The following is a 12162-nucleotide window of genomic DNA, read 5'->3' on the forward strand; positions in this document are numbered from 1 at the left end:
GCTTGCTCCTCGTGCGTCGACAAGATGTGGCCCTAGGCTGTCCCGGGAATGTGGCCAAGTGGCCCAAGGGGGTGGCCAAGGCATGTGGCCACCGCGTGACCCACAGCGCCCCTCCCGAGCTGAGAGGGGGGTGGTAGTCGGCGCGCGGGCAGGCGGGTTGGCCGAGCCGGGCCGGGCCGGGCGGGTGGGTGGCCAGACTGGGCGGGCGGGCGGGTGGGTGGCCAGACCCCTTGGCCCCCGGGCATACACACGTGGATGGGGAATCACCAACAACCCCATCAAACCAGAGCCTGCCTTGCTCTACACTGGGGTGACAATGGCCGGCGGCATCCCCACACTGACGCCGCCTGGCGGAATTCAAAGTCCCACAGGGGCCTGTAATCTCACCACAATTACACTGCCCTGATTCCGCCAATTGTCCATCAACACTAGACAGGTTATTCAAACCACCTGTTACATCATGAGGCTCTGCCAGCTGCCTCATGGGTGCCCACTGTCTCTGAGGCTATTTTACTGGTCCTTCTGTACCTCATCGGCCCCAAATTTCACGAAAATTACGCCTAGACACAACCTGGGATGGCAGGAGTGCCATCCCTGCTGGACAACACGGTAACGTCCGCGAATAACGGGGGTGGAGGGGGAAAACTTCCCCCCCCCCCACCCAGATACGTCCTCGTCCACCTGCTACCCTGCTCAAACTGGCGATTTCGCGGGCTAAGGAAACTCAAAATGCCCATACCTCCTCCCCTAATTTGTCTTGACCAATCAGCACAAAGCCGGCACTGTTCCCTCGTGCCGCACCCAATCACAAAGGTTTGCGCCAAAACACAGCTCGGAGCAGACATGCCTACCCCAATCACAGGCCTCACTCACCCTCAGGCGTCCCGTGACGTCACAAGGAGGGGGAGGCCTAAAGACAAGGGGCGCACTGTCTCACATGGTGGGGGGGGGGGCAACGGTCACCCCACTTTCCCCCCACCTCTAACGGTTTTAGTCAAGTATCCTCTGGCACCGCTCACTGTCCACTCCCATCCTATTTCACAGAAACAGGAAAATCTCTGTAATTCTCTCTACAGAGTAATCACAGACTTCTGGCTACTCACAAATGATAGTCCATAGCAAGAGCTTTCATCCAACACCCCACAAGTGTTGATAGGGTAGACAAAGACAGACTATTTATCACCAGGGGCACACGCAGTAGGGGACACAGGTGGAAATTGAGTTCCCAAATGAACCATAGAGACGTGAGAAATAATTTTTTCACAGTTAGAATTGAAGACAAATGGAATGCGTTAGACAGTGATGTGGTGGAGGCTGACTCCATACACAGCTTCAAGTGTAGATATGATAAGAGCCCAGTAGGCTCAGGAACCTGAACACCAGTTGTCTGACATATGTGGTATACAAAGTTCTGAAGGATTCCTTACATAAGTTTCTAGAGGGCGTTCTTATGTTGGCCAATCTTTCATATGCCGCTGATGTTATCCTCTTGATATGAGCTTCAAGGAACAAGTCTGGCGTGATATCAACCACCAGGTCTTTCTCTCTGACTCTTTAAGTATTTCATTTCCCAAATGATACCTTGTATTTGGTTTCCTGTTCCTACCCCCTATCTTCATTACATTATATTTACTTGGTTTAAACTCTAATAACAATTTGTTCGACCATTCATGCAGCTTGTCCAGGTCTTCTTGAAGCCTCAAACTTCCCTCGTCTGTGTTAATCCTTCTCATAATTTTGGCATCGTGAGCAAACATTGAGAGGAATGAATCTATACCCTCTGGGAGATCAATTACGTATGTCAGAAACAGGATAGGTCCGAGTACAGAGCCCTGTGGGACCCCACTGGTTGTAACACTGTAAAAGTCTTTGGTTTAGTTGTATTTAATACATACATAAAGTACATGAGTCACAGACAGGGATTTGAGAAGGCGCCAAGTTATCGGCCGGAGTTTCACACCTCTAAGAGTTAATGACCACCAAGTGACCTGAGGTCAGATCATGCGAATTTCACCTTACTTCTACTAATCTTATAATTGTAGCCTGGTAGCCTTCAAACATGCCGACGTTTAAGGAGTGGCTTGGTAGAGAGCCTGAGGCTATCTACTTGTGGGCGGAGTTAGTTACTAGGTTCCCCAATATATACTCGGAGAGCTATCGATTCGAGAGCATTAAGAATACAGGAAGAACAGAGGAGCCAGCAGAGCAGAGGAGACGGCCTTTGTCTTTTAAAAATTCAGTGGCAAGGTATATGCCTGCAAGTTTGGTTTGAGTTGTACTTGCCCAGTCATTGACGCGCTTCATTGCTGTATGTACGAGAGAAGATTGTTCAAATATGTTACATGCACATCCGGTACATCGTCCACCTTCTTCTACAGAGCCGTCGGTATAGCACTGATACACATCGTTACCCATACTCTGAGTACTTTCAGTGATGCTTTTCAGTGTTAACTTTTTTAATAATGTAGTGTGCACACTATCTTTCTTGGGCGCATTTACAAAATCAACTGATAGATCCCAGTTATCCCATGGAGTAATTGGCTGATTAATCATTAGTTGAGTTGGGTACATATTTAATATTTTGATGGAGTTGGCTACCTTGTAGAACCAATATACATAATCAGATTTCGTGTTTCTTCTATAGACCTCGGGTGAGTACAGCATATTAGAAAGTTTAGCTTGAAACTTCATGTGTTGTCTAGATCTACTCAGTGCCTTCACACCGAAAACTGTGCTAATAGACAAAATTCTCTCACTTATGGTAGGTAATTGTAACTCTGCTCTCATATTAACTATTCTCGTGGACTGTGGAGCCCCAAGGATGAGACGCATAGCTTCATTTTGCAAGGTTTCAAGAGATTTCAGCTCTTTGTCAGTATACAGTGTGAGATGTAGAGCATTGTAGTCAACCACAGAGCGTATAAATGATACATAAAACATTCTAGCAAGTCTCACGTTAAGTCCATGATTGACACCAACAAGGACCCGCAAGGGCTTTAATCTCTCCCAAAGTCTCCTCTTGAGAGAAGAAAGGTACCTCGGGTCGTTAATGGGGACACCAAGGTACCCTGGGGCTTTAATGGGGACTCCAAGGTATCTGTAAGACTCGCAGTTCTCAAGTGCTCGCCCATCTATATGATAATTGGCTGGTGGAATACCACACGGAATGAGGGCACGAGTTTTCTGTACAGAGATAAGGAGGCCACATTCCTCAGCTCTAGTAGCAAAAGCATCGGGCAGAACTTGCATTCTAGGCTCGGTGGCAGCCTGTAAACATATATCATCAGCATAACAAATGACAGTGTCTTCATTATTAGTTGGAAGATCTTTAATAAGTTTATGCAACAGAACGTTGAACAACAAGGGACTGAGGACCTCTCCTTGTAGAGTTCCCAGTTCAAAGTGTTTGCTCTCTGTGCTTTTAACACCATTAAACAAAACATATGCTGTTCGATTAGACAAATAGCCCTTAATCCATTTCAGTAATTTTCCTTGTATTCCCAGCTCGGCAAGCTGTTCCAGTATGATTTCTCTGTTTGCTGTATCAAAAGCTGCTGCTAGGTCGATGAAGACTGCTTGAGGGGAAGCTTCAATATGTGCGAAGTACTCAGCAAAACAATGTTGTGTACTGAGCATAAATCCAAACAGTTGGGGTGACAGGTGCCCCTGTATACGATACATGAGTCTGTTAAGAACAATACGTTCAAGCACTTTGAAGACACACGATGTTAGAGATATGGGTCTATAATTATCTGAGTGTGGTTTGGAGATAGGAACAATGACACTCTTTGTCCAAGCATCAGGTAATCCTCCTTCACGTAAACTCATTCTGTACAACACTAATAGTGGATTACCTGGTACGTGTGAGACTAATCTCAGTAGACTGTAAGCAATACCGTCCTCTCCAGGAGCAGTTGATTTTCCCATCTTTAGTGCATGATTTAATTCCCATTCAGTTACATCATTAAGGTCCGACACGTCGATAGCTGTACAGGCAAGATTGATGGTTCGTTGTCTGTTGGGGCGTGTGTCATCAAGTTTGTGCTGTATGTTAATTGGGAGTGAGTCGTAGCTCGATGTTAGTGCCCATTGATCAAGGAGAATGTTTGCTTGTTCTAGTGGGCTGTGGTGCAGCGGTTTGGTTGGGCTGCTTCTAGAGATTTTTCGTATCTTTTCCCAAACTTCAACAAGTGTTGTTTGCTCATTTATACTTTGTAGGAACTCTTCCCAATGTTTATTACGTATAACGTTGCTCATGTCTCTCACCTCTCTATTTGCAACTAGAAATGCATGCAGGTCACCTTGTGCTTTGGTTCGTTTGTACGTATCTCCAAGTTGCTTTACTCGTTCATGTTCTTTAACAAATACGGGGTGAAGGACCCACTTGGGTGGTGGTAGGTGTTGCCCACTTCTGCTAGGCTTACGCCCTGTTCCCCAACACACCCATGTGTCGGAGAGTCGACTGTTAGCAGCCGTGGAGTGAGGACGTTTCTCGACCCTCCGTGGCTGTTGGAGTCGTTTGCTGTTTTGGTCGCCAGGTGGTGTGGGCGTCCCTGCCCTACCAGTTTTGTTGCCTGCCTGGCTGCGTTGACGTGGCAGTTCTGACATGGGGGGCCATCTTCCTCCTGTTCAGCGTGTGAGCTCCGTGGGCCTGGAGTTCACTTGTAAGGCTGGTTATCCGACCATCGAGATGGTGATGTGTGACATGCTTCGTGTCCCGGTGGAAGCTGTTTACGGTGTGGAGCTAGTTTCGGCCCATCGGGTTGTTATAAGTTCGTGGGGGAGGACGAGTACCGGGACTTCCTCCGTCGGTACGGGGGGCGTACGTTGCCGTTGCCAGACGATGCCGGCTCTGTGGCGATTTCGGACCGCAGTGGTGCCCTGACTTATGTCAGTATCCATGGTGCGCCCCTGGAATTCCCTGATGACCTCCTCCGGCGTTACTTCGGGGGTTTTGGTACTGTTGTCAGCGTGCGGGTGAACACGCTCTCCTCGGGGTGGTATGCTGGGAAACATACAAACATTCGCACGTTGGGGATGCGCCTGCGGTCGGATATACCTTCTTCTGTCCGGTTTATGGGGTACTACGTCCGGGTGTATTATGCCCGGCAGCCTCGTACCTATTTCTGGTGTGGCCTGTTGGGGCATCAGGCTGCCGGGTGCTCTGAGGCCCCTGCTGCTCCTGTCAACTTGTTCCGCGACGAGGATTTCCCGCCGCTCCCTCTGGAGGCAGTCTCAGATGATGTTGATGAGGTGGTGCGCGTCCTGTCTGCTGCTGCAGCTTCCCCGGCGGCGCCTGCCGTTCCTCCGGTTGTTGCCGTCCCTCCTCCGGTTCTTGAGGTACCGTCGGTTGGTCTGCCTGATCCTGTTGCTGTTCCAGCTGCTCCCGTGGGCCTTCCTGGAGCTCCCTGTGTGACGTCGCTGTCTTCTCCCTCGTCTTCTGATGCTGCGCCTGGCCCTGTGTCCGTGACTCGGATCCCGGATGTGCTTGGTGCTGGGGTGGCTGCGGAGCCTCCTGCTGTGTGTGGCCCGGTTCACCCTGTGGTAAAGGCTGCTGCCGTCCTGGCGTCGGTTCCTTCGGCTCGTGGTACCCGTATTTCTGGGTCACTTACCGGCTCGGACGATATCTGGCCGGTGCCCAAACGTTCCCGGCGTTCGTCTTCTTCCTGGGCAGACGTTGGTGACTTCAGTGACTGTGGGGCTTCGGATGTTGACAGTGTGGATACGGATGCGTCGATGTCTCCGCGGTTCGTGGTGGCGGAGGTCCATGTGCCTGCCGGTGCTGGTGCCTGTGTCTCGGACGTGCCTTCGGTTCTTTCTCCGCCGGGGGACTCTCCACAGTGGGGGCTTCTGCTGCCAGGGATGGTGTGGACTCTGGTGCTGGGCGTGGCCTGGTGGTGACGTTATGGAAGGATGCGCGCCGTCCGGGTTCCCTGCTGTCGTCTGGTGGTGTGCCCGGGGCCGCGGGTACCCCTGTGGTGCGGGTGCGCGTTGGGGCCCTGGGGGACGTGTTGCCGGCGTCTGTGATGCCACCGGGTCACTGGTCGAAGATTGCCGAGTTACTGCTGTCTGACGGACCGGAGTGCTTTCGTGGGGGGCAAGTTCCCTTCCTGTGGGGGCGAGTGGCGACTTCTCGCCTCATGAGCTCTACCATCTGGGTCCCCAGTTTGCAGGTGTTTGTTGCCCCGGTTCCGGATGTTATGGTGTCCCCGGTGGATGGACGTGACCCATGGCAATGGGTGCTCTGGGAGGCGTTCAATGTAAGATTCCCGCGGGCCAAGTTCCCGGGCAAGTATGTGCTCTGATTTCTTGTGTATTTGCTCTATGACATGCTGTGTGCCCTTCTGGCTGTTTGTTTGCACTATTCTATTATGTGCTTCTGCCTCTCCCTTTGTGCGTAGCTTTGCCGTGTGGCATATTAGTTTCTAGTGCTTGGCGTCACTCGTTTCGCGTTTTGGCTTAGCATTTCGCCTTTCCTGGCTTTGCGATTCACCCTTCACGGGTACGCCGGGGCGCATCCGATCCCACGATCGTCGTCGCCCCTAACTCAACAACAACAACAACAACACCCATGTGTCGTAGTAGGTAGTAATCGTATCAACGAGATCTCTGGAGAAGGCTTGTACATTCGTTATTGTGTAATCTTGATACCATTTTGAAATACAATTAATAAAGTGGTCATGCAAACCATATGGAATATTCATTTTCCGTCTCTGATGTCTATTAGGTACATCACACTGTACCTCATAGGAAGCAGAAACTGAATGTTCGTTGGTAAATCACTTGGTTAGTGAGGGGAGATGGGAGATTGGGTGGGAATGGGATGATGGGGGGGGGGGGGGTGAGGGAGGACAGGGATAGGAGGGAGGGGGGGGGGAAGGTTGTGTGTGTGTATTCACCTAGTTGTGCCTCCGTGGGTTGAGCTCTGCTCTTTCGGAACTACATTTTTTTTTCACACACACATACACAGGAAGCAGCCTGTAGCAGCTGTCTAACTCCCAGGTACCTATTTACTGCTAGGTAACAGGTGTTTCAGGGTGAAGGAAACTCTGCCCATTTGTTTTTCCGCCGGCTGCCGGGATTGAACCCTGGTCCCTAGGTCCACGAATCTAGAGCTCTGTCCACTCAGCCAGCCAGCCCTCTGTGTGTGTGTGTGTTTTAAATACACCCCATAGTTGATAGTCTCCCCCCCCAACACACACTCATTGGGTGACAGCCAAATCCCCCCGCCCCCCCCCCCCCCTTCCTCCTCAGCCTACAGAATTCATATTTAAAGACATTAATCCAGATTTTTTAAACATTCATAACGGTTTTCAGCGAAGCTCCGTTATTTAACGGCTTTTCCGCACGTTTTACTGCTATTATTAAGAGCAGTTAGAACTGAACACTGTAAAATGTGCGTTAGATTAACGAGGCTCAGTCCTCACCACTTTGTGCCAGACTCACTTTTATTCCTTGTCATGCCTACCTGTCTTGTTCCCTGTAGGCCTATAGTGCCTTCTCTTTCACCTAGCGATTCCGGCGTCGTCATACGTACATAAGAATTCATGAAACTGTAGCATTACATTATATATTAAAGTAGTATTAATATGGTAGATATTTATCTATTAATATCTGCCTATTAATAATCAATTAATATGGTAGATATTTAACGTATTCAATTATGGTAAATATTTTATTTTATTTATTTATACAAGAGTTCTTACATTTTTGTAAAGCCACTAACACGTGTAGCGTTTCGGACAAGTCCTATCTTGAGGTTATCTTGAGATGATTTCGGGGCTTTTTAGTGTCCCCGCGGCCCGGTCCTCGACCAGGCCTCCACCCCCAGGAAGCAGCCCGTGACCGCTGACTAACACCCAGGTACCTATTTTACTGCTAGGTAACAGGGGCATAGGGTGAAAGAAACTCTGCCCATTGTTTCTCGCCGGCGCCTGGGATCGAACCCAGGACCACAGGATCACAAGTACAGCGTGCTGTCCGCTCGGCCGACCGGCTCCCTTTATCTCTCCTTTATCCTTCTCCTTTATCAATTTTTTTCCTGGAATATGATCCGCCAAATTGTTTAACATCCAGGTACCCATTTGCTGCTGGGTGAACAAAGGCTATAGTTAAGGATTGGTGCCCAGTCAATCCTCCCCAGCCAGGATACGATCTCAGGACACAGCACTTGCGAACTGCCGGGCGAGTGTTTTACCACTACGCCACGGGGACTGTTGTGGAACCATTAGATATGGTATTATAAATATGGTATTGTCCTAAATAGGCCTAGTGCCTTCTGTTCTCAGCTTTTTTGCCCCAAGTAGGCCTATTTTCTGCTGTTCTACATAGCTGCAGTGTCCTTAATGGGCCTCGATCCTGCTGTTCCACCTAGTGCGTACTAACGACCGGTGTGTGGTAGTTAGTAGGCCTCCAGGGCCTACTAACGGCCGGTGTGTGGTAGTTAGTAGGCCTCCAGGGCCCTACTAACGACCGGTGTGTGGTAGTTAGTAGGCCTCCAGGGCCTACTAACGACCGATGTGTGGTAGTTAGATGGCCTCCAGGGCCTACTAACGGCCTGTGTGTGGTGGTTAGTAGGCCTCCAGGGCCTACTAACGGCCGGTGTGGTAGTTAATAGACCTCCAGGGCACACTAATGACCGGTGTGTGGTAGTTAGTAGGCCTGCAGGGCCTACTAACGGCCGGTGTGTTGTAGTTAGTAGGCCTCCAGGGCCTACTCAGTGTGTGTGCTCATACGGCACCTCGGCAGCCGGGAATCACCCCAACACTTGTATACAACATGTAAGATGAACTTATAATCCGTGAAGAAACTTAAGTTCCTTGACTGTAGTTATGTGTTGTGAAATTATTTTGGCTTTTAGAGAAATATGAGTTCATTTACTCAACATTTTTGTTTGTGGATGCTGAGGCAATTCGAAGCTTCGTAAAGGTTTCACTTGGATAGCACGTATATATGTACCGCCGTCAGGGTAAAGAGCCGACGTTACATAAGTCAAATACTGACTTAATAAACCCTTAAGTGAGACAGTATAAAGCTCGAACCCTGGCCTGAAGTGTCTCCTCTCACTCCAGCACCATCAAATTAGAATTTGAAACACTTGCGAACCCTAAAGCCGTCAAAAGGTTCGAACAGTGATATGTATTAGATTCTAAAAGGGATATGTTGTTTTAATCTGAATCTCATAAGACATTTGAGTTAATCAGTTGAAAATAATTAGTTTTTAAATTAAATTAAAGAAATTAATAAATTGTACTTTGAAGCTAAATAGTTGATGAGTGACTTCTCTTAGAATTTGATTCTAAATTTAGAATTTCACAGAATTAAATTTTAATTAGAAATGGCAAAACTTCAATTAGCTTTTTTTTATTATAATTTTTTAACAGTTTATTTATACAGAATTTCACCTGCTAAGGTATTTTGACTTAAACAATTTCTTAGACTTGTAATTTCTCGGCAGGTGGAGGACTCGGCCTTACTGGAGTGTGAGAACCTGGAGGACCTGGAGGGCAAGTGGTTCATGAGCCCTGAGGAGGACCGCTCCGTCATCCGTAAACTACAGCAGTAGAGGCTTCCAGGGCCCTCCAGTCCCTCCAGGGGCCCTCTAGTCCCTCCAGGGCCCTACATGACCTCCAAGGCTTCCAGGGCCACCAGGGTCTCTAGGACTCTCCTGGGCCCTCCAGGACCTCCAGGAAATCCAGGACCTCCATGGCCGAGGGGACCGCTAAAGCCTTCCAGGACCTCCATGGCCCTTGCGGGTCCTCCAGGGCTTCAAGGTCTGCAGGACCTCCAATGCTTCCAGGACCACCATGGCCCTCCAGGCCTTCCAGGACCTTTAAGGCTCCCAGGGCCTCCAGGGTCTCCAGGACCTCCAAGTCCTCCAAGGCCTCCAGGACCTCCAGGGCTTCAAGGTCTGCAGGACCTCCAATGCTTCCAGGGCCACCATGGCCCTCCAGGCCTTCCAGGACCTTTAAGGCTCCCAGGGCCTCCAGGGCCTCCAGGGTCTCCAGGACCTCCAAGTCCTCCAAGGCTTCCAGGGCCTCCAGGACCTCCAGGGCCTCCAGATCGCTCCAGGGACCCAAGGAATCCTAAATCCACAGCCTCCACTCTACCCTCGCAGTCTCCATCACCCCATAATTCCTCCAAGGCTTCAGCAGCGCCAAAACAAACATTAAGTATATAGATTTTCCCCCAACTGGTCCCCTCCGAAGGTTGGTACTACAGAGTAAAATCCAAAACTAATAAAGCAGAGAACTATTTTGTACATTTTCTTAACCAAATTTTGCGATACTTCAAGAAAGTGGAATTAATTGTATTATTCGTCGTGGATATTTTCTCAAGCTAAAAGGTGTTGGTTTGGTTTCTATCGCCTAGAGTGTTCCTTGTCTTAATATCCCAGCTCCTTGCCTTAATATCCCAGCTCCTTGTCTTAATATCCCAGCTCCTTGCCTTAATATCCCAGCTCCTTGTCTTAATATCCCAGCTCCTTGTACTCATATCCCAGCTTCTTGTCCTCATATGCCACCTCCTTGTCCTCGTATCCCTGCTCCTTGTCCTAATACCCCAGCTCCTTGTACTCATATCCCAGCTCCTTGTCCTCATATCCCAGCTCCTTGTCCTCGTATCCCTGCTCCTTGTCCTAATACCCCAGCTCCTTGTACTCATATCCCAGCTCCTTGTCCTCATATCCCAGCTCCTTGTCCTCATATCCCAGTTCCTTGTCCTCATACCCCAGCTCCTTGTCCTCATACCCCAGCTCCTTGTCTCATATCCCAGCTCCCTGTCCTCATATCCCAGCTCCTTGTCCTCATATCCCTGCTCCTTTTCCTCGTATCCCAGCTCCTTGTCTTCATATCCCAGGTCCTTGTCTTCATATCCCAGTTCCTTGTCCTCATATCCCTGCTCCTTGTCCTCATATCCCAGCTACTTGTCCTCATATCCCAGCTCCTTGTCCTCATATCCCAACTCCTTGTCTCATATCCCAGCTCCTTGTCCTCATATCCCAGCTCCTTGTCCTCATATCCCAGCTCCATGTCCTCATATCCCAGTTCCTTGTCCTCATATCCCAGCTCCTTGTCCTCATATCCCAGCTCCTTGTCCTCATACCCCAGCTCCTTGTCTCATATCCCAGCTCCTTATCCTCATATCCCAGCTCCTTGTCCTCATATCCCAGCTCCTTGTCTCATATCCCAGCTCCTTGTCATCATATCCCAGCTCCTTGTCCTCATATCCCAGCTCCTTGCCCTCATACCCCAGCTCCTTGTCCTCATATCCCAGCTCCTTGTCCTCATATCCCAGCTCCTTGTCCTCATATCCCAGCTCCTTGTCCTCATATCCCAGCTCCTTGTCCTCATACCCCAGCTCCTTGCTCATACCCCCAGCTCCTTGTCCTCATATCCCAGCTCCTTGTCCTCATACCCCAGCTCCTTGTCTCATACCCCAGCTCCTTGTCCTCATATCCCAGCTCCTTGTCCTCATATCCCAGCTCCTTGTCCTCATATCCCAGCTCCTTGTCCTCATATCCCAGCTCCTTGTCTCATACCCCAGCTCCTTGTCCTCATATCCCAGCTCCTTGTCCTCATATCCCAGCTCCTTGTCTCATACCCCCAGCTCCTTGTCCTCATATCCCAGCTCCTTGTCCTCATATCCCAGCTCCTTGTCTCATACCCCAGCTCCTTGTCCTCATATCCCAGCTCCTTGTCCTCATATCCCAGCTCCAGCCAGGCTAGCAAGTGCTAAACAGTTATTTAGACTTGCGTTTCCCCTCGTGAAGAGGTTGTGAATAGCCTGTTCCTTCTCCCTTCTCCCTTAAGGGTAAGTAAGGGGAAAGGGAGGGAGGGGGGTACTGGGAAAGGGGCGCTGCTACACACCTGTTGCTTCCCGCAAGCGGTTCTCCAGTGACTGCGGCAGCTGCTGCGGCGATAAGAGCACCTCTTGAATAAAAATTTAAAAATTGTTCCTGAAAAGCGAGTCCTGTGAGTGGACGCACCGTCATAGACACAGTATTGGACAGCGTCACTCATCCTGTGAGTGGACACACCGCCATAGTGACAGTATTGGGCAGCGCCACTCATCCTGTGAGTGGACACACCGCCATAGTGACAGTATTGGACAGCGCCACTCATCCTGTGAGTGGACACACCGTCATAGTGACAGTATTGGACA

At 49.8% G+C, this 12162-nt stretch overlaps 1 protein-coding gene across 1 annotated transcript in view; it reads left to right on the forward strand.

Moving 5' to 3' along the window:
- Nucleotides 1-10255, forward strand: part of LOC138366279 (L-proline trans-4-hydroxylase-like) — a 30300-nt gene extending 20045 nt beyond the window's left edge. The window contains exon 7 of the mRNA XM_069327295.1: nt 9458-10255. Within this exon, the coding sequence (XP_069183396.1) occupies nt 9458-9565 (108 nt within the window). The 3' untranslated portion in view covers nt 9566-10255. The remainder of the gene's footprint in view (nt 1-9457) is intronic.
- Nucleotides 10256-12162: the final 1907 nt, after the last annotated feature.

This window comes from Procambarus clarkii, chromosome 19, assembly GCF_040958095.1.
Source record: "Procambarus clarkii isolate CNS0578487 chromosome 19, FALCON_Pclarkii_2.0, whole genome shotgun sequence".
Classification (NCBI taxonomy): Eukaryota; Metazoa; Arthropoda; class Malacostraca; order Decapoda; family Cambaridae; genus Procambarus; species Procambarus clarkii.